At 49.5% G+C, this 22555-nt stretch overlaps 1 protein-coding gene across 1 annotated transcript in view; it reads right to left on the bottom strand.

The window, feature by feature from the left end:
- Positions 1-21455, bottom strand: part of FAM78A (family with sequence similarity 78 member A) — a 49932-nt gene extending 28477 nt beyond the window's left edge. The window contains exon 1 of the mRNA XM_060250723.1: positions 21028-21455. Within this exon, the coding sequence (XP_060106706.1) occupies positions 21028-21350 (323 nt within the window). The 5' untranslated portion in view covers positions 21351-21455. The remainder of the gene's footprint in view (positions 1-21027) is intronic.
- Positions 21456-22555: the final 1100 nt, after the last annotated feature.

Raw genomic sequence — 22555 nt, forward strand, 5'->3', positions numbered from 1 at the left:
GTTTCACACACACTAGTTGACAATGCACTTTCAATCCACTTTTAATGCACTTTGCAACTGGATTTTACTGTGCGCAGTGGCAAACAATCACTGAAGTGGATTGAAATGGCATTATTTAGCCTGTGTGGAAGTGCCAATCGACGGTTCAACGTCACCCAGTGAGTTAATCACATGAGCACACCAACTGTGGGATAAACCCTGGAAAACACAGTAAGGCGGAATTCAGCCAGCCAATCTGAGCCAACATAGGGACGGTGCCCCCCAGGCAGATTAAAAAAGCAAGGTCAGACAGGCACAGCCGTCGCCCATCCTGCTCTTGCACTCGCCCTGTCCTCCAACATCAGAGACAGATCAAATAGCTACCATTTGGGAAGTGGCAGCAAATTCTTCTGTCGCACTCCATCCGTCTTTCCAGGTGTCTGACTGGGAGCACCCAAGCAAGACAGATTGGTGGTGTGAACCAAGAGCCAGTTTGGTGTAGTGGTTAAGCGCTCGGACTCTTATCCGGAAGAACCGGGTTTGATTCCCCACTCCTCCACTTGCAGCTGCTGGACTGGCTTTGGGTTAGCCATAGCTCTCGCAGAGCTGTCCTTAAAAGGGCAGCTTCTGTGAGAGCTCTCTCAGCCCCACCTACCTCACAGGGTGTCTGTTGTGGGGGAGGAAGAGATTGTGAGCCGCTCTGAGACTCTGAAATTCAGACTGAAGGGCAGCATATAAATCCAATATCATCATAATCAAATGAGAAAGGAATGCTGTAAGTATTGTTAGAATTAGGCTTGGGTTCAAAGACCAGCCCTGCTGGGGAACCACAGATCTTTCTGTGTTATACCTCTGAGGATGCCGGTCACAGCTGCTGGCAAAATGTCAGGTACTACTATGCCAAGACCACGGCCATACAGCCCGGAAAATCTACAAGAGCTATTGAACTCCAGCAGGAAAGCCTTTGACAACATATCGAACTCAACTGCCACACAGGAAGCCCTGAACAGGATGGAGACGCAGACTAAGGACTCCAGAAGGAGGGAAGCCGAGCTATCTCTGAGTTGGCTCTCGCCTCTGGAGCAAACCTGCTCGCTAGCCTAAAGGACGTGACTCTTGAGTAGTCTCAAGATGAACCCCCCCCCCCTCCAAATGCACGCAACACGGGTATAAAGAATGAAACGAAACCACTGAAAGGCGCGCCATACACATTCCTTTTAGGATATGCGCAAAGCATTCTATCAATGCTGCATCTCTAGACGATAGCACTGCACCTGTTTAATCGTGCGGGTGCCAAATTCCTCTGTCAGGGGGGGGGGGGAAGAGGCCTGAACTGAACGTGACAAGGGCCAGCCAGTCTCTCAAGCATGCTCCCCAATCCCATACAGCCAGATGGGAGGAAAAGTGTCTTGGGATGAAGAAGCAAAGGGCATGATGGGACGGCTCAGGTCCCCTCAGTGGAGTGCCCCTTTTGAGAAACAAACATGGCTGCCGGACACACACGCACACCCGTGTGGCTTTTCTGAAGTGGGGAGGGGGTTTGAACTCTCAGGTGCTACTGTCTGCTCCTGGAGATTTGGGGAATGAAGTCTGAGCAACAGGCCTCATTTTGGGCAGGAGCTCACAGGAGTGGAGTTCTGAAACCTCTAAATTTTATTGTGTTCTTTCTTTCTTGCCCTGCTGCTCCAGTACTTGCTTCTGCGCTCCATTGTTCAAACCCCCTTTGAGAATTTTGCTGAACTCTTAAGATTTGGCAAACTTTCTGATATTCCCGCCCCCCCCCCCCCCCCCCGCAACAAATGGGGAAATAACCAAAACCTATAAAGCAGACAGATGGAAATCTTCATAATGCCACTGGGGCCACATAGTAATTTATACAGTATGTCGGGACCAGTAAGGTTTTATGACAGCTATAATTCAAGAAGCATTTTAAGGTAGACGCTGAGTGGATGTAATTTAGTACACCTTCCGGTGATGTCAGGGATGCGTGGTATATGCAGATGAGTTGTGCTAATGAGCTCTGGCACCTCTTGTCCTACTAAATGACCCTTTGGGGAGGGGAGGGACTTCAGTGAGGTCTAATGCCACCGAGTCCACCTTCCAAAGCGGCCATTTCCTCCAGGGGAACTGATTTTAGTCAGCCAGAGATCAACTGTAATCCCAGGAAATCTCCACCCCCCACCTGGGTTGACAACCCCACATTGCTGTTTCTGTCTCTTTTGCCTCCAGTAGCACTGAGGTAAGTTGGTTTGGATGCACAATTCGGCCTTCGCAAGAAATACGGGCATGCTCTCTCTCCACAGCACCTTCTTTACTTAGTACAGACAGAAATCCTGGAATAGGAACTCTCCCTAAAAACACAGCCAGAAGGCAGTCCTACCCCCACCACACACAGTGCTCACCCCAATCATTTTGCTCATGTCAGGAATCGCTGACTAGATGGGAACTTCCTCCAGTGTCTAGTCCGGGGTGGCCAAACCGTGGCTTGGGAGCCACATGTGGCTCTTTCACACACATTGTGTGGCTCTTAAAGCCCCCACTACCCTGTTGGCTGGCTTGGAGAAAGCGTGTCTCTTTAAATCACTTATCCAGGCCAAGCCAGCTAGCAGCTTGGAGAATGCATTTAAAGTTAAAGTTGCTTTCTTTACACCTCTCCTTCCTTCTCCAATCTATCTTCAGTCCTTCCTTCCTGTCTCATGGCTCTCAAACATCTGATATTCGTGCCTGACGGTTCTCAAACATCTGATGTTTATTTTATATGGCTCTTATGTTAACCAAGTTTGGCCACCCCTGGTCTGATCCCTTTCACGGTGCCAGTGAGAAGAACCTATACAGGGGCCTTGACCCAGCATTGGAGTAGAAACAGACTATTCGACTACAGTGAGTCAGAATCCTCTGCGGGTAAATCGAGCAGGGAAGTTTTTGGAAAAGGGGGACAACATTGGTTCTTCCTGGCCATCAACATGGCGGAAGCAATTAACAAAAGATGGATCAGTAACTTGGAGACTTGCACACCCACTGGACTCAAGGAGATTTGCAAGGCTCATTTGGGACAATGCACCGACACAAGCATTACTTTCTCTCTGTTCTCTGAATTTCTCTATGGTTTTCCCTTCCCCTTCCCTTTTCAACTGGCTCACTCACAGCCAGTTTGGTGTAGTGGTTAAGTGTGCAGACTCTTATCTGGGAGAACCGGGTTTGATTCCCCACGCCTCCACTTGCACCTGCTGGAATGGCCTTGGGTCAGACATAGCTATTGCAGGACTTGTCCTTGAAAGGGCAGCTGCTGTGAGAGTCCTCTCAGCCCCAACCACCTCACAGGGTGTCTGTTGTGGGGGAGGAAGGTAAAGGAGATTGTGAGCCGCTCTGAGACTCTGAGTGGAGGGCGGGATATAAATCCAGTGTCGTCTTCTTCTCATCCTTCCAACTGCTCTTGGGCTCAACAACCCAGAGGACTCCCCCCCACCCCCGCTCCACTACATAAATGTGACATTTCCGTCCATCCCGCCCCTGCCTAGATTTGACCAGCGTCCGTGCAGCCACACGCACACACACCCCAGCCATCTGCTCCTGCACGCTGCAAGCTCCTCCAAGTCAGGCTCCCTTTATTGCCTGTTGGGCAAACTTTCTTCCAAAGCAAACAAAGGCCCTAGCCAGGTCTCCCGCCTGGTTACGCAAGGAGACTTCCCACTCAAAAAGTTGTTAATGGGGCTCCCTTGATGGGAGCACATTCAACCGGTGTTGAAAGAGCTGTACTGGTTACCTATTGTGTTCCAAGTCCGTTTCAAGGTCTTGGTTTTGACCTTTAAAGCCCTTTATGGTCGGGGACCTGTCTATCTACAGGACCGCCTTTCTCCACATGTTCCCCAGAGAGCACTGCGTTCAGGGACACAAAACCTACTGTCCATCCCTGGACCAAGGGAGGCCAGACTGTGTTCCTCATGGGCTAGGGCCTTCTCAGTGGCAGCCCCAGAAATGTGGAATGCCCTCCCGGAGGCCATAAGGGCCCTGAGGGATCTTTCTCAATTCCGCAGGGCCTGCAAAACTGAATTATTTCGACAGGCTTTCAACACCTAACCGGGAAAGGACTGCCATCCTACACTGCTGAGGAACTGCAATCACTATAGGATCACTGTCAGAGGAAAGTAAGATCCCGCCTGTATTAAAGTTAAACAGCACCACAAAATTGTATTTTATCGTTTTAAAAACTATAATTGTAAATGTCTGAACTGACTGTTAGCCGCCCTGAGTCCGCTTGCGGAGAGGATGGCATAAAAGTTGAGACAGACAGACTGACTGACTGACTGACTGACTGACTGACTGACTCACTCACTCACTCACTCACTCACTCACATAGTTCTTCCAGCAGCCTGGCAGATAAAACCACTGGCTCTGAGGACTGTGTCAAAAAGGATTCCATTTCTTCCTCCCTCTCGTATGCCCACAGTTTGGGGCCAGGGCTGGACTAGGGCTTTAACTGACCGGGAAAGTTTCCTTGAGCTGCAGCCCCACTGGTACCTAGGAGCAAACCAAGTCCTGTGGCACTCTTGGCCCAGTTTATGCCCATCTATAATCACTGCCCAGGGCCAGCCCTGGATTGTCTGGCATGCTAGGCAAGGCTAACTTCTGGCGCCCCACCTCCACTGATAACATCACCAAGTCACATGCGGGGGTGTGCCCAATTCAGCGCCCCCAGAAGGCCAGCGCCCTAGGCAATTGCCTAGTCAATGGGCCGGTCAAGGCCTGAGTTCGAGCTGAGCAGCTCAAAGACGCAGCCGGCACCATTGGGGCCATTAGGTTCTGCTGATTTAACATCTTCATCCAGTTAGGGGCAGTGCTCCCTCTAAGCTGAGTTAGTGTGAGCTAGCTCACAGATTTTTTTTGCCTCTGGCTCATGCATTCTTGTCTTAGCTCAGGAGAAATAGCCCCAGAGCAAAACTAAGTTATTCAGGAGCTCACAACTTTAATGCCAGTAGCTCACAAAGTAGAATTTTTGCTCACAAGACTCCGCGGCTTAGAGGGAACATTGGTGGGGGGGGCAGTCCCGTCCTCCCATTGCTGCAAAAATTTCACGTAAGTAGTGCTGCACCACAAGCACGATGGTGGCTTACATCAAGGTGTCCGGGTGGTAGGCTTGCCAATCCCCAGGTCCCAGTGGGGGTTCTCCTGCTTTCCTAGGCTCCTTCCCGCTCCCAGTCAGCTGGCCGATGGGGGGAAGCCCCGCCCCCACAGCCACCTTGTGCCTTTCCACCTCCCGAGGTTTCAGACTCCGCTTGGAAAGGCTTCCTGTTGTGTCTGTCTCTTTAAGGTTGAATAGACGGTGTGTCTGTGTCTTTAAAGCTGAATGGGGGTGGGGGGAGCAGGCAGAACAACATGGCTGCTCCCAGTGGCTGTGAAAGCAGCCCTGACCCTCTCTTGGTTGCACAATCTTTCCAGAGGTCCTTTGCATAGAAATGGTAAACTTGAACCTTTGGTTGCTCTGCGTTACTTGGAAAAAGTCGGAAGTTCCACCACTCCAGTAGAGGTGCCAATCCCCCACCTCAGAGTCGTCAGAAACGGGGGGGAGGGGGGGGGAACATGTCTGACGGGCACTTCATTATTCCCAATGGAGATAGATTCTCATAGGGTATAATGGAGAACTGATCTGGGGCTATCTGGGGCTCTGGAGGGGCTGTTGTTTGAGCTACAGGCACCAAATTTGCAGCATAGCATCCGGTGCCTCTCCTCAAAACACCCTCCAAGTTTCAAAAAGAGTGAACCAGGGGGTCCAATTCTATGAGCCCCGAAAGAAGGTGCCCCTATCCATTATTTCTAACGTAGGGAAGGCATTTAAAAGGTGTGTGGTTCCTTTAAATGTGATGGCCAGAACCCCCTTTGGAGTTCAGTTGTGCTTGTCATAACTTTGCTTATGGCTCCACCCCAATGTCTCCTGGCTCCACCCCCAAAGTCCCCAGATATTTCCTGAACTGGACTTGGCAACCCTACGGGCCCACCACACTCCATTCTGTTTCTTCTGCTTTCCTGGGTCTCCAGCAGAGTACAGGCATTTTTGCCACTACTGGACATCTCGCAGGAAATGCTGGGTCCTGAAATGGGGATCGTCTTAAGGCAAAAGAGATGCTCAGATAGAGCTACAGCCTCCGCATGCTCAAAACTCTCTGTGTTGTTGTTGTTGTTTTAATGCCACAATTTTAATATATGCAAAGCCCCCTTCACAAGCCTCTTTGTTCAGCGGCTGGGGAGGGTGCCCGTCAAATCCCAGCAGAATTACAGCAACCCCTCACGGGGTTTTCAAGGCAGGAGCCGTTCAGAGGTGGTTGTGCCATTGCCTGCCTCTTCACAGCGACCTGGACTTCCTTGATGGTCTCCCACCCAAAGACCAACCAGGGCCCACCAACGCTTAGCTTCTGAGATCTGTCGGGATCGGGCTAGCCTGGGCCAACCCAATCAGGGCCCTCTTCATTCAGCGCGCCATGATTCTGCAGGAGAGAGTCCGACACCTTTGTCCTCATAGATTGTTTCTAACACATGCCCGTTAGCGATTTGCAAAGTCACTACAATTCCTCATGGCCTTTTACACACTCTCTCCTCCTCTGCACATGCTACTCTCGCTTTGACACTTAGGGGGAAGTGGGCCTGCTCACTTGCTGTCTGGCCTTGTGGTGGAAAGGGCTGCAATTTCCCCTCCCTATTTTGGGCAGCTCTCGCTCTCCATTTCCTGTTTTTGAAGGGTACGTGGGGAATACGATGGCACACCAGCGCTCTCAGATCAGTTCCTCATTTGAGGCGACTTTCTCTCTCTTCTTCTGGCAAACTCAAATGTCCAGATGTTTTGAGATGTTCAAGCGGAGACCAACCATGGCCTGCTTTTTCCTCCCAGCAGCATTTGGCACAACCTAAAATCTCTTTTCGCAGCCCCGTGGCACAGAGTGGCAGAGCTGCAGTACTGCAGTCTGAGCTCTCTGCTCACAACCTGAGTTCGATCCCAGTGGAAGCTGGTTTCAGGTAGCCAGCTCGAGGTTGACTCAGCCTTCCATCCTTCCGAGGTCGGTCAAATGAGTCCCCAGCTTGCTGGGGGGGGGGGGGAAGCGTAGATGACTGGGGAAGGCAATGGCAAACCACCCCGTGAAAACTCTGCTGTGAAAACTGCCCCATCGACCGGCTTGGAGAAAGCATTTGTCTCTTTGAATTACTACTCCAAGCCAAGCTGGCCAACAGCTCAGAGAATGCATTTAAAGTTGCTTTCTTTCCATCTCTCCCCCTCCTCATCTATATTCCTTCCTTCCTCTCGGCTCTCAAACATCTGTTGTTTATTCTATGTGCCTCTCACATTAAGCGAGTTCGGCCACCCCTGCCCTAACCTCAGGAAGGGCCTAAGAACCTGTTGATTTCCCCCCCTGGAGCCTCCTAATCAGATGTATGTACCAAGATCCTTGTGGGGAACTCTATTCCAGGACTTATTTAATTAATTTATTAAAGCATTCCTATCCTAGATTTCTAGTGCTGCCATGCCCCCCCTGGCCATGACTAGAGGAGATTTGGGGAAAGAGCTCTGTAAGCTCCAGGAGGATTGGCTACATCAGGGGGTGTGGCCTAACATGCAAATGAGTTCCTGCTACAAAAAAAAGCCCTGGGAGAACTGATCCCTGTAGTCGGGTGATGAACTGAAATTCTGAGGGATCCCCAGGTCCCACCTGGAGGCTGGCATCTTTATTGTTCCTTGTGGTTCGAGGCAGCTTTACAATAATAGTTAAAATACAGGTGGGTCGGGTCGTCGTGTTGGTCTGAAGCAATGGAACCAAGTTTGAGTCCCGTGGTACCTTTAAAACAGGGGTGGGGAACCTTTTTTTCTGCCAAGGGCCGTATGGATATTTATAACATCATTTGCGGGCCATAAAAAAATTATCAACTTAAAAAAACAGTGCTCCGTCAAGGGAGAACGATTCAGGCCGGCAAAATTAACACAAATAATTGTTTTTCTATTTGAAGTCTCATGTGGAGAGAGCCTAATCTGGCACACACACACCCGGCCAGCCGCCCTAGACAAATGCATAGGTCCAGGGCTTTTTTGTAGAAAAAGCCCAGCAGGAACTCAGTAGCATATTAGACCACATCCCCTAATATTAGCATATTAGGTCACACACTCATTAGCATATTAGGCCACACCATCTGGGATAATCAAGTGCAAACTGAACTGTGACAGTAACTTTTCCAGGCCCTGCAGCAATTCTGGCCAGCCAGCCAGGCCCCAGGAAGGCTGCCGCACAGTACATCTGGGCCCTGTGATCCCTGCCTGGCCCTGGGGAGGCTGCTGCACCGCGCGACTGGGCCCCACAATCCTCGCTGGCCAGCCAGGCCCCAGGGAGGCTGCCATATGGCTCGGTTCAGTCCAGCAATCCCCGAGGGCCACACCAAGTGACCTCAAGGGCCGGAGGTTCTCCACTCCTGCTTTACAATGAATGGAGTTTAATTCTGGGCAAAAGTTTTCCTGTGCATGCAACACTTCTTCAAATATATACATACAGCTACATGTATCCGAAGAAGAGTGCATGGACACAAAAGCTTATACCCAGAATTAAACTTGGTTGGTCTTAAAGGTGCCAGTGGAATCAAACTTTGTCCCAACAATAGTTTAAAACACCCCCAGCTAAAACAAAAAAATAAAAATAGCAAGCCCCTGGGTCTCTCCCTTCCTCCCCCCGCCCACCTTAAAAGATGCCTGCCATTCAAACCCCCTCAAAATTACTGGCGAACAGACAAGCTTTGGAGTGCCCCCTGAAGATTGGCAAGGAAGGCCCTTGCCTTCAGGGACCCCATGGCACAGAGGAAAGCCATGATGGAAAATGCCCAGGCCAGAGATGGCCAAACTGTGGCTCCAGAGCCACATGTGGCTCTCTCACACATATTGTGCGATTCTCCAAGTCCCTATTGCCCCGCTGGTTAGCTTGGAGAAGGCATTTGTCTCTTTAAAATACTTTTGCAAGTCAAGCCATGTTAAAGTTGCTTTCTTTCCACCTCCCCATCTTCCTTCCTTCCTGTATTGTGGCTCTCAAACATCTGGCATTCATGTCTTGTGCCTCTCAAACATCTGACGTTTATTCTATGTGGCTCACGTTAAGCAAGTTTGGTCGCCCCTGGCCCAGGCTCTGCTTGGTGCCGGACAGGTCATTCTGAGTTGCAGAACTGCCAACAGACGGCTGCCTCATTATCATAGTGGGCGCACAGAGACAAATGGAAGGAGAGGTCCCTCCAGATATGTGGGTCCCAGGCTGTGAAGGGCTTTAAAGGTCATAACCTCTCAAACATCTGACGTTTATTCTATATGGCTCACATTATTCTATGTGGAGAGCCAATTTGGTGTAGTGGTTAAGTGTGCGGACTCTTATCTGGGAGAACCGAGTTTGATTCCCCACTCCTCCACTTGCACCTGCTAGCATGGCCTTGGGTCAGCCATAGCTCTGGCAGGGGTTGTCCTTGAAAGGGCAGCTGCTGTGAGAGCCCTCTCCAGCCCCACCCACCTCACAGGGTGTCTGTTGTGGGGGAGGAAGGTAAAGGAGATTGTGAGCCGCTCTGAGACTCTTTGGAGTGGAGGGCGGGATATAAATCCAATATCTTCTTCTTCTAAATCCAATATAACCTGCGTTTTGAACTGTCATATATTATATTTTAATAGTTTTTTTTAATGCAATACCTGTTAGACATCTCAGGATTCTGGCAAGTAGCAGCACGTTGGAAACTTACTGCCTATGCAATTTTTAGTTCTTTTAAAATGCTTAAAATGCATGAATGTCAGCTGGGATATTTCTGAGAGGGACCAGGCTCCGACATCCAAGGACTCTCCGCAGCTCTATAAATCCCACTTGGCATAATCTTCCACATTCTTCTGGGGGTGTGCCCCATCTCTCACACAATGACTTCTGGTTCTCCAGTCCACAACTGCAGCTAAGCCTTCACAGAATTTTTTTTTAAAATGCTGTCTGCCACAGAACTTCCTAAGAAGATGGGGTGATAAGAAGCCCTACTGGATCAGAGCAGAGGTTCATCTAATCTAACACCCTGTACCCCACTGGGAAACTCGCCCCCAGAAGGTCTACAGGCAGGGCACAGGGCCAAAGTCAACTCCTACTGCCTCTCGCAGCAGGTACACTGCTGTTGAACATGGAGGTTCCATTTCCCTCCCATGGCCAACAGCCAAGGACGAACCTGTCCTCCACAAATCTGGCTAACCCTCTTTTAAATCCATCTAAGCTTTGTGGCCATCATTACATCTTGTGGCTGTGAGTCCCACAGGTTAACTGTATATAGTATGAAAGAAGTGCTTTCTCTTGTCCAAGGGTGGCCAAACTTGATTGATGTAAGAGCCACACAGAGCAAACATCAGATGTTTGAGTCTGAAAGACATGAACATCAGATGTTTGAGAGCCACAAGACAGGAGGGAGGATGGGAGGGAGGAAGAGATGGAAAGAAAGCAACTTTAAATTTAAATGTATTCTCCAAGCCACCAGCTGACTTGGCTTAGAGAAGCAATTTAAAGAGACAAATGCTTTCTCCAAGCTTGCTGACGGGGTGGTCAGGGCGTCAAGACTCACACAATATGGCTGCAATCACACACACTAAATAATGCACTTTCAACCCACTTTTAATGCACTTTCCAACTGGATTTTACTGTGTGAACTTGCCAGTTTGGCAAGTGGTGAAGTGTGCGGACTCTTATCTGGGAGAACCGGGTTTGATTCCCCACTCCTCCACTTGCACCTGCTAGCAGGGCCTTGGGTCAGCCATAGCTCTGGCAGAGGTTGTCCTTGAAAGGGCAGCTGCTGTGAGAGCCCTTTCTAGCCCCACCCACCTCACAGGGGGTCTGTTGTGGGGGAGGAAGATAAAGGAGATTGTGAGCCGCTCTGAGACTCTTCGGAGTGGAGGGCGGGATATAAATCCAATATCTTCTTCTTCTTCTTAAAAGTGGATTGAAAGTGCATTTTTTGTGAGCGTGATCACAGCCTATGTGTGAAGGATCCCCACGTGGCCCCCCAGCCACAGTGAGTCCACCCCTGCTCTTGTCTGTCCTAAATCTACTGCTCACCAATGTCACTGGTTCTGGTTTCTAGTATTTTGGAACAGGGAGGAGAGAAAAGCCACCTACCCATTTCTTTATGGCAGAGGATGCACATTGCAGAAAATTCTGAAGCACGGCCTGGAACGCGTGCAGCGCTCCCCTTCTTCAGCAGTGCATTGCAGGCAAACATCAATAGTGACGGTCCAGCTGCCTCTCAGGGAGGGTGATCTCCTCATCAGGGAATACTTGATAAACTTCCAAAGCTCCCCCTCGCCCCCGCCCCAAGGCCCTTTGCAACACAGTCTGGAAACCACTGCGCTAAGCCATTTTCCTAGAGCCCAAAACACAACGGAAGTTTGGTAATTATTGGCTAATAAATCTTTATGCATACTGCGGAGTTCTCTTTTCAAAGCTGAAATCTTTCTTTAAAGGGGGGGGGGGATATTTGTTTGCCGTGAATTTCTTCCACGGGCCTCCCAGAAGGGCGGGCTCCTTTCGGCTGACTGCACAGTTCCTCTGCAATCCATCCACCCAACGGACAGCTCACCGGCTGGGTGGCCCAGATACTATGACTCGGCACTTCTGAAGCCAGCCCCGAACCCGCCATGGCAGAAGCGCTTCTAAATTTTGCAAAGCCTTTCGAAATGCAGGCATTCCCACAACGACTCTGAGATGGGGCAATACCACTCCTCTTGGGCAAACGAAGGGTCATACCAAGCGGCCTTATTATACTGTATCAGACCAGGCTCTCAGGCCTGTCTTTCATATCACCTGCTGCCTGTTTTTGACACAAGAGCTATCAACGATTGAACCTGGGCCCTTCTGCAGGCCAAGCAGACGCTCTGCTGCTGTGCCACGGGGAATGCAAGGTGAGAAATAGTTACCTGCCAAAAGCCATGCAATGAGCCCCCCCACTGAAGGTAGGATTTGAACTCTTAGCCATGGGTGGGAGAGGCCAAATTTGCTTAACATAAGAGCCACACAGAATAAACACCAGATGGTTGAGAGCCGCAAGACATGAACGTCAGAGTATGAGAAGGAAGGAAGGAAGGAAGGAAGGAAGGAAGGAAGGAAGGAAGGAAGGAAGGAAGGAAGGAAGGAAGGAAGGAAGGAAGGAAGGAAGGAAGGAAGGAAGGAAGGAAGGAAGGAAGGAAGGAAGGAAGGAAGGAAGGAAGGAAGGAAGGCAGGCAGGCATGGGGGAGGGAGAGGTGGAAAGAAAGCAACTTTAACTTTAAAAGCATTCTTCAAGCTGCCGGCTGGCTTGGTGATGCGACTTAAAGAGTCAAATGCCTTTTCCAAGCCAGCTGATGGGGTAGTGGGAGCTTTGAGCGCCACACAATACATGTGAAAGAGCCACATGTGGCTCCTGAGCCACAGTTTAGCCACCCCTGGCCAAGGGCATGTACAGACAGGCCTGTAATTTTTTGTGTGTATTTTTTAATGTGCATGCATGCACGTGCGTGCGTGTGTGCACACCTGGAAGTCAGAGACCTGTGGTGACTGACCCCTACTGGGGGTGTGCAGGATATTCAGAGAGGTGGCTAAATAAGGCCTGCTCCCGCCTCCCAACTGCTGGTATTCCTTGGAGGTCTCCCATCCAAGATATTTGCCAGAGCCGGCCCTGCCTAGCTTCCAAAATGTGACAAGATCGGGCTTGTCTGGGCTATTCAGTTCAGCGCTACAGGCCCATAATCTTGAAAGGTATGGCAGGAAGATCTTTTACAGAAAGGGGCCGGGGTGCTTTCAACGGCAGATTTGCTGCCACCGCAGCAAAAGCAGAGTCACCCCATTTAGTCTGCTTTGGCCGGACCTGCAAGCCAGCCTCTGCAGTGGACAGAGGGAGCCCAGATCGACTGCAGCTCCTCCTGGCTGGATCTTTTATCATCCCTGGGGAGAGACGCCAGATTTGGCCAGCAGCAGCAGCTCTCTGCTTAAGCAGCATCACCATGCAACTCTTTAAACAGCAGCAACCCGAACGGAGCGTTTCTTCAAAGTGCCCCCTGTGCACCTTTCTCTGGTGCTTCCGACAGAAAAGGGAAACTTGTGGCAAACAAGAGGGTTGCCAAAATAAGGGTCAAGAAAAAAGGAGAGAAAAAGTCTGAAATGTGGGGGAAATATCTGGTGTCTGCCTCCTCGCTCTGCAAATGGAACCAGTTGTTGGGGCCATTGTGGGGTAGAGACTGGAGTGTCGGATTAGGACCTGGGAAAACCCGGATTCAAATGCCCACTCTGCCATGGAAGCCTTGGCCCAGTCACACACTCTGAGCCTAGCCTACCTCACAGGGGTGTTGTGAGGATAAAATGCAGAAAGGATGCACACTGCTTTGAAGAAGAAGAAGAAGAACTGCAGATTTATACCCCGCCCTTCTCTCTGAATCAGAGACTCAGAGCAGCTTACAATCTCCTATGTCTTCTCCCCCCACAACAGACACCCTGTGAGGTGGGCGGGGCTGAGAGGACTCTCCCAGCAGCTGCCCTTTCAAGGCCAACTCCTACGAGAGCTATGGCTGACCCAAGGCCATGCCAGCAGGTGCAAGTGGAGGAGCGGGGGAATCAAACCCGGTTCTCCCAGATAAGAGTCCACATGCTTAACTACTACACCAAACTGGCTCTTTGGACAACGTGAGCTGCTTTAGGTCACTGCTTTTTTGGGGGGGGGATGCAATGGAACAGAGTTCCGTAACCTCTTTGTGGAAACGAAATACTCAAAAAGTGTTTAAAAGTTCACGAGGGACACCTGTGTGTTTCTCTTTCCTTTCCCTCTTGAGAGTCCCAGAATAAAAGCCCTGCTGCTGGGGAATCAGGGGGTGTCAATCAATGGCAGTTTAGGATTTGAAATACTTCCGGACACTCTAATTCATTTCAGTCCTGCACGGATCTCCAAGAGAGCCACTTTGGAGTAGTGGTTCAATGCACAGACTCTTATCTGGGAGAACCAGGTTTGGGTTCCCCACGCCTTCACTTGCAGCTGCTGGAATGGCCTTGGGTCAGCCACAGCGCTCGCAAAACTCTCTCGGAGAGCTCTCTCAGCCCCACCTACCTCACAGGATGTCTGCTGTGGGGGAAGAAGATAAAGGAGATTGTGAGCCGCTCTGAGACAGAAGATGGGGTATAAATCTACGGTCTTCTTCTTCTTCCTAGGGTGTGACTACCGAGCAACAAATTTTACAGTGGGAGGCGGGAGATCCTGATGCAGACTTCCACGGTCTCTCATCCCAGCCCTTCCCGTTTAGGATACAGGGTGAAGATGTCTGGCCTCCTTCACAAGTTCATAGGAAGGATGACCTCCTGAACAATTTAAAGGGCCCTCTCCCCTCACAACCTCTTCTCCAGCAGCCTCTAGTCTGGGGCCTTCTGCATGCAAAGCTAGGGCCCTGCAAAGAATGTAGAGAACTCTGGCAGAAGAACATAAAATTTTGAGCCAATCAGACATGTTCCAAGGTCAGAATTCTGGCAGGAGGACACTTTGGACAATCAGACATGAGCCAAACCCTAGATCAGGGGTGTCAAACATGCAGCATAAGGGCCAGATCAGGGCCCTGGAGGGCTCCTATCAGGCCCCACAAGCAACTCACTGTCATCTACTTCCTTCTCTCTCAGTCACTACTCCCTTCTGCATCACAGCTTCTTGCCAGGCTCGCTCTATCGCACAGGAGCTACAGAGCAAAGCCTCCATTCTCTCCATTGGCTGACCAGCACACAGAGTGCTAATCTTTCGAGCATATTTTATTTTAACTTTTTAAAAAAAATCTGTGTTCGTTTGGGTTCTTTATAAAGTTTTTATCGCCGCTATCTGGCATTGCATTTTATGACACACATGGCCCGGCCCGACAAGGTCTCGTTTATGTCAGATCCAGCCTTCATCCTAACGGAGTTCCACACCCCTGCCCTAGATCTTCATGCCCTTCCACCATCCCATTGGAGCAGCAGCTGAACAGCTTCATGGCTGCGCAGTAGCTGTTTTGGTACTGACTTCCGTTTCATTTGAGAATGGCCTACGGAACGATGCACAGTAACAACTGGTGGTTCTGACAGAGAAGATATTGGACTTATATCCCGCCCTCCACTCCGAATCTCAGAGCGGCTCACAATCTCCTTTATCTCCCTCCCTCACAACAGACACCCTGTGAGGTGGGTGGGGCTGGAGAGGGCTCTCCCAGCAGCTGCCCTTTCAAGGACAACCTCTGCCAGAGCTCTGGCGGACCCAAGGCCATTCCAGCAGGTGCAAGTGGAGGAGTGGGGAATCAAACCCGGTTCTCCCAGATAAGAGTCCGCACACTTCACCACTACACCAAACTGACATGCTGAATAACTCACTTCCAATCTACTCTCAAGGCATTTTGCAGCTGGATTTTATGACGTGAAACGGCAAAATCCACTTGCGAATGGTGACTGAAAGTGCAAGGAAAGCAGACTGGGAGCACATGATTCAGTATGTACAGCTTCCACTGGGCTTCGCCAAAAATGTATTTGTGCGAAACGCTGCCCATTCAAACAGACTGGCAGCCATTAACAGCAAACGCTAATACACCGACACGGATGAACATCAAACAACAACCGTCTTTTAAAAACTATGCAATGCTTATGACAAGTGTTCCCTCTAAGCCGAGTTAGCGTGAGCTGGCTCACAATTTTTTAGCCTCCAGCTCACACATTTTTGTCTCAGCTCAGGAAAACGGCCCTAGAGCAAATTAACTTATGCAGCAGCTCACAACTTTAATGCCAGAAGCTCACAAAGTAGAATTTTTGCTCACAAGACTCCACAGCTTAGAGGGAACATTGCCTATGACTGGCTTGTGAGCAGGGCGGCTTTGCTGACTCCTTATTTAAACGACTGGGCAGACAGACCAGCACGTGGGGACGAGAGATCTGGGACAGAACACGACTCCCAGTAGATTCTGCAAAAAAAAATATTGTACACGGGGCAACATGACGCTAACTGCACCGGACTACTTAGAATATGTTGAATAGGTGACCCTCTAAACAGGCTTCAGCTGTTCCTGAACAACCCACTGAAAAATATGTTCCTTGCTTCCTGGCTGGAAAGCAGGATGTTAGTGGAACCAGCTGTCTCTCTAGGTTACAGGGGCATTGAACTCATGAGGGCCGGATCTGACATAAATGAGACCCTGTCGGGCTGGGCTGGGCCGTATCAGGCCAGGTAATGTGTGTACCTATTTAAGATGAGGTAACAGTGATATAAACTTTTTAAAGGACACAAACATGACTAAAGATTTTTTTAAAACTTAAAAACGTGCTAAAAACATTAGCACTTTTTGGACTTAAAGGTGTTTTCTTTGTATTTCTCCCATGGGATCCAGGGAACTGAGCAAAGGAAGCTCTGGCTCTTTCCCTCCCTCTCCAGAGGACCAGGAGGGAGAAGAGCCTCAACCAATGGAGAAAATTGAGGTTTTGCTCTGTAGCTCCTGTGCAATTTAGCAAGCCTTGCAAAGCAAGCTGAGATGCAGAAGGAAGCAGACAAGAGTCAGTTGCTTGGGGGCATAACAGGAGCCCCCTAGGGGCCTGATTCGGCCCTCAGGCTGCAAGTCTGACACCCCAGCTCTAGGATCTACTACAAAGCCGAGACCTCTCTCATGATGCTTGCGGCCTGTGTAAGACAGTGAGGTTTTAGCCACATGTGATTGTTTGGACTCACACATGCCTTTGATAGCTTTCCTCAGCATTGAAGATGATGGATTGTAGTTTGGAGACACATCACACTCCTTCTCCTATGCTCTTAACCCACCCCACCCCTATGATTGTTCATTCAAGACCTTGTTCTTTAATTGTTCATTAAAAACCTTGGCTGCACTTGTCTTACAGACTAAAAAGGTAAAGGTAGTCCCCTGTGCAAGCACCAGTCATTTCAAACTCTGGAGTGACGTCACATCACTACGTTTTTGTAGCAGACTTTTTACGGGGTGCTTTGCCATTGCCTTCCCCAGTCATCTACACTTTCCCCCCAGCAAGCTGGGGACTCATTTTACCGACCTCGGAAGGATGGAAGGCTGAGTCAACCTTGAGCCAGCTACCTGAACCCAGCTTCTGCCGGGATTGAACGCAAGTTGTGAGCAGAGCTTGGACAGCAATACTGCAGCTTACCACACTCTGCCCCACAGGGCTCTTTCTTGCAGACTGGACAATTACTATTATTGAAAAGTGTATTGCCCCATTCTTCCAAGCTCCCAAAGCAGTCTTGGGTTCTAATTTAACATTTTTTAAAAATTAAATCTCTTAACCAAAAAACACCTGTGAGATAGGCCTGGGCAAAGGAGCATGGCCTTCTAGAAGCCATACAATGAACTCCATGGCTCACTGTGGATTGCGCCCTGACTCCACACCTTTGCACTCCCCTATGCAAAGTAGAATTAAGAGGGGGTTTTTGGTTTCGTTTTAAAGCAAATTCATTCATGCTTTTCAAGAAGTCACTATCATGTTTTAGCCTCTCTCTCCACTGCCCCAATTTCAAACAACCCTTGACTCACAAACTTTAGAAATTTACTGGCATTTTAAAAATAAACAATTACAATTTAGAGACAGGAAGAAGAAGAAGATGATGATATTGGATTTATATCCCGCCCTCCATTCCGAAGAGTCTCAGTGCGGCTCACGATCTCCTTTGCCTTCCCCACACACACACAACAAACACCCTGTGAAGTAGGTGGGTCTGAGAGAACTTTTACAGCAGCTGCCCTTTCAAGGACAACTCCTACGAGAGCTATGGTTGACCCAAGGCCATTCCAGCAGGTGCAAGTGGAGGAGTGGGGAATCAAACCCGGTTCTCCCAGATACGAGTCCGCACACTTAACCACTACACCAAACTGGCTCTCCACTGTCTGCAGCGCCCCCCCCCCAAAAGAAACCTTAACAATATTTATAAAATACCTTATCTAAAGTGAACAGTGACACATGACAACTACCCTGCCACAAATTTTGTTAGCTTTTAAGATGCTCCTGGATTTTTACTCTTTTCTACCGCTACAGACAGGGCGTTTCCGCACAGAGCATACCCCGGAGCAACGTCCCTCTTCACCGCGCAGCGTCTGCACGGATTTCGCACCAACTGCTCCGCAGAACCAGGAAGAGCCGTGAAGTGCCGAGCCTTTTGCGTCGCAAATGTAAACTGCTAAAAAACAGTTTACATTAGCGATGCAAAAGCCGCGGCTCTTCGCGTCTTTTCTTGGTTCTGTGGAGCAGTTGGTGCGAAATCCGCGCAGACGCTGCGCGGTGAAGAGGGACGTCGCTCCGGGGTAAGCTCTGTGCGAAAACGCCCACAGACTAACATGGCTACTCATTTTGAGCTTAAAAATACTGTTAGTTTCCCAAGCTCCAAAACAGTAAAATACTGTAAGGTTAAGTTTTGGATGATCAGAAAAGCTTTTACTTTTAAGGCAAGCCTTACAAAGATTCACTCAAAACACTAAGCAAGTCCACAGCCAAATTCGAACACCCCAGTAAACCACAAGAGCTGGCATCTATACTATTTATCACCTTTAAAAAAAAAAAAGTCCACTTAGAAGAAAGAGCTTGGGGTGGGCGTGCATGCTATTCTCTTCTTTGATAATATCTTCACAACAACCCTGTGAAGTAAACTACGCTGGAAGAGAGAAAACAGTTGGCCCGCTGGACTTCCATCTCAGCAAGGATTTGAAACGGGGATCGATTTCTCACTCACCTTGTGGCGCTCTCACGTTCCTCTTTTCAGTGGGGCTGCCGTGTGATTTCACGCTATCTGCCCCGGGGCTGCAAGTAACGTCGGCGTTTTCGCGCAGCAAACGGAAAGCTCTAAAAACCAGCTTCTGTTTGCCTCGCGAAAACGACGAGATTCCTTGCAGCCCCACTGAGAAGAGGAACATGAGAGCGGTGTAATGTGAGCGGAAAATTGGTCTGGGTCTTCCCAGCACTCGGCTGACATGCTAACCACCATCGCTCTAGCAGGACGGGAGGGGGGGGGGGGAGAAGTGACACACAAAAGTATCATTAAAGTGGAATCTGTAGATTTTTTTTAAATTTGTAAACTGAGGTGCTCCAATGGGACTGGACTGTTGGACCACAAACCGCATCTTCGTCTAGCTTGTCTGCATATGGCAAGCTTCAACCTCTCTGTTCTGCCAGCTGTAAAATGGGAATAAAACCATCCTCTACTGGGGCACTCTTGGGAGGTTTCACCTACTCTGAGTCTTTAACTTGAGCTGAAAAGGCCTTTACCGAAGAGTGGCCGAAGTGCAGTATTGGTCTGAAGCAGTAGAACAAATTTTGAGTCCAGTGGCACCTTTAAAACCAGCAAAGCCAGTTTGGTGTAGTGGTTAAGTGTGTGGACTCTTTTCTGGGAGTTTGATTCCCCACTCCTCCACTTGCAGCTGCTGGCATGGCCTTGGGTCAGCCAGAGCTCTGGCAGAGGTTGTCCTTGAAAGGGCAGCTGCTGTGAGAGCCCTCTCAGCCCCACCCACTTCACAGGGTGTCTATTGGGGGAAGAAGATATAGGAGATTGTAAACTGCTCTGAGACTCTTCGGAGTGGAGGGCGGGATATAAATCCAGTATCTTCATCTTCTTCAAAGTTTATTCAAGGTATGAGCTTTCGTGTGCAGATGCGCTTCCTCAGATATGAAGAAGACGACCATTGATTTATACACTGCCCTTCTCTCTGAATCAGACTCAGAGTGGCTTACAATCTCCTTTATCTTCTTCCCCCACAACAGACACCTTGTGAGGTGGGTGGGGCTGAGAGAGCTTTCACAGAAGCTGCCCTTTCAAGGGCAACTCCTATAAGAGCTATGGCTGACCCAGGGCCGTTCCAGCAGCTGCAAATGGAGGAGTGGGGAATCAAACCCGGTTCTCCCAGATAAGAGTCCGCACACTTAACCGCTACACCAAACTGGCTCTCCATTTCTATGTATCTGAGGAAGGGTGCGCACACACAAAAGCTCACAGCTTAAATAAAGTTTTGTTGGTTTTAAAGAACCACTGGACTCAAAATGTGTGCAAAGTGCAGCACCGACACAGGAAGAGACATGTACTTTCCTCCCTAGTGAGAAAGACCATAGCCCCACAAGGAAAGGGTCTTGTTCTGCGCTAAAAGACCTGCCCTCTTCCTTGAACAACAGTGCCAATGGCCAGGGGAACCATGAAGCCAGCTCTCCCACACACACACACACACACATACACCCTCTTCCATCACAGCAATGGAAACCAAGGGCCACAAATTGACCAAAAAGCATCTTAACAAATGGGCCCTAGGCTGGTCCCCACAGAACAAAGGCCAGTCCCTCAAGATTCTATCCCATTGTCCCAAGATTCTGTCACCTGTCAGCATGACCAAAACACAGAACAGAGGATGGGGCAGTGCAGGGAGGAGCAGACGCGACTCAAAATGGCTGTGGATCACCGCAGCCAGAGAGTTTTGGCTGAACAGGCTCCCTTGAACATATTCATATGAACATATGAAGCTACCTTCTACTGAATCAGAACCTCGGTCCACCAAAGTCAGTATTGTCTACTCAGACTGGCAGCGGCTCTCCAGGGTCTCAAACTGAGGTTTTTCACACTTATCTGCCTGGGTCCATTTTAGTTGGAAATACCGGGGATTGAACCTGGGACCTTCTGCTTACCAAGCAGATGCTCTACCGCTGAGCCACCATCCCTTTTCCTTCACCGCAACCAACCCCCGTGCAACGTCCAAGTTATCTCTCCTTCCTAGCATGGAAAAGTAATTTGCTGCCCTCTGAGACACAACTGCAGTGAATAACTACACAGCCCATGTTTGGGGGGGAAACTGTACCCCATTGGAACTCCTTGCAATATGCATTTATGCGATATCGTATTTTACTAGATTTGTAGCCCGGCTTTGTCACCAAGCCTCAAAGCAGGCCGTGCAGTTCACAAGTCGATACAATCAACACAAAAGCCCTCCCCTCTCCACATACACCCGTCCGCCACCGTGGCAGGGGTCTCCCTGCCAGTCGATCCACCCCGAGGCCGAAGGGAATCACTTACATTCCGTGCTCCCCGTAGTAATTGTAGAACTCCATGTGGCTACACGCCTGGATCCAGCCCACGATCCAGGTCTCCTTCTTGAGGATGGGGGGCATTAGCACCTGAGCGAAGGCCCGGAAGTGAGGCGTCCGGTACCTCAGCACCACACTGGACGACTCGTCGATGTTGGTGGGGACGGGATCGATCGTGGCTTTGACTTCGACGACAGAGATGCTCTCCCGGATGCCTTTGGATTTGCAGCTAATGCTCTGGATGCAGCCCATGGCCCACAACACCAGGACAATCCCAAAAACACTCCAGCAGTCCTGAGGGAAGGCAGGCATGGACCTGAGGCAGCACCCCAGCAGCCTCAGATCCCCTTCATCTGGCCTCTCCTAACCGATATCCATAGGATAGAAAACGCATCCTGGAGAAAGTGTCAAGGGGTGCGAACTGTGACCTGGATGCCAGCAGGGCCGCCCCGATTCCACCACGCTTGGTAGGTGCCTCTTTCGTATCCAACTCTCCTGATCAGGACAGTTGAAAAAGTCTCTCGAATATTTTTGGGAGCAGGGAAACTTTTATATAAAAGGGAGAAAGTCCGGAGTTCAATAAATAATTTTCAAGTGGCACGGTCTTGTTAGTTTTCTGGCGCAAAAACCACAATCCGCGGTTTACTCCCAAACGTAAACTGGCCTTGTATTCCCTTTTATTTTCTTTGGATTATTTTTTTTTAAAAAGCTTTCTTTTCAAGCAGGACGCTGACAGTTTATATGAATAAGAACTCCCCTTCTCTCCCCCTCCCCTTTTCTTCCTTTGCTCTCAGCTTCTCGCTGTCAAGCCTGAAGATTCGGCTTCCTGGCTTCCAGTCATTCATAACTTCCCCTTGGTGGAAACAAAGCAAAAAAAAGGATATTTACTTTTTAAAAGAAAACTTGCAAAAAGAAAAGGAGAGGCCGATAAGACATAACAGACACATACACACCCCACCCCCCGCTTTTAAAAGACGTCACTGATGTTCTAAGAAAAAACAGCGACGAATAAATAATAAATCACAAGAGTTTTGCTGCACATCAAAATTGCCCTGTTTTGCATTTAAAAAGAAAAATCTAAGCAAGATTGTGGGGGGGGGGTGTAAACACCCAAGGATGGTCCCTGTTCAGAGCGAAGAGTCTTGTGGCACCAATATCCCGTGGCAACCTCTTTTTGTGGGCCTGGCAAACAACAGCCCGCTTTTCAGGGAGTGACCATGTTCCCTCTAAGCTGTGGAGTCTTGTGAGCGGAAATTCTACTTTGTGAGCGACTAGCATTAAAGTTGTGAGCTACTGCATACATCAGCCTGTTCTAGGATGATTTTTCCTGAGCTGAGACAAAAATCTGTGAGCCAGAGGCTAAACATCTGTGAGCTAGCTCACACTTAACTCACCTTAGAGGGAACACCGGTTCTGACCCACCCTACCCAGCACCAGAAAAATGTCTGCCAGCCGTCTGGGACGCCAGAGGACTTTTTTCTTGGTTCTGATCTCACAGAGTAACACAACGGGCCTTC

Source organism: Heteronotia binoei, chromosome 12 (genome assembly GCF_032191835.1).
Source record: "Heteronotia binoei isolate CCM8104 ecotype False Entrance Well chromosome 12, APGP_CSIRO_Hbin_v1, whole genome shotgun sequence".
Classification (NCBI taxonomy): domain Eukaryota; kingdom Metazoa; phylum Chordata; class Lepidosauria; order Squamata; family Gekkonidae; genus Heteronotia; species Heteronotia binoei.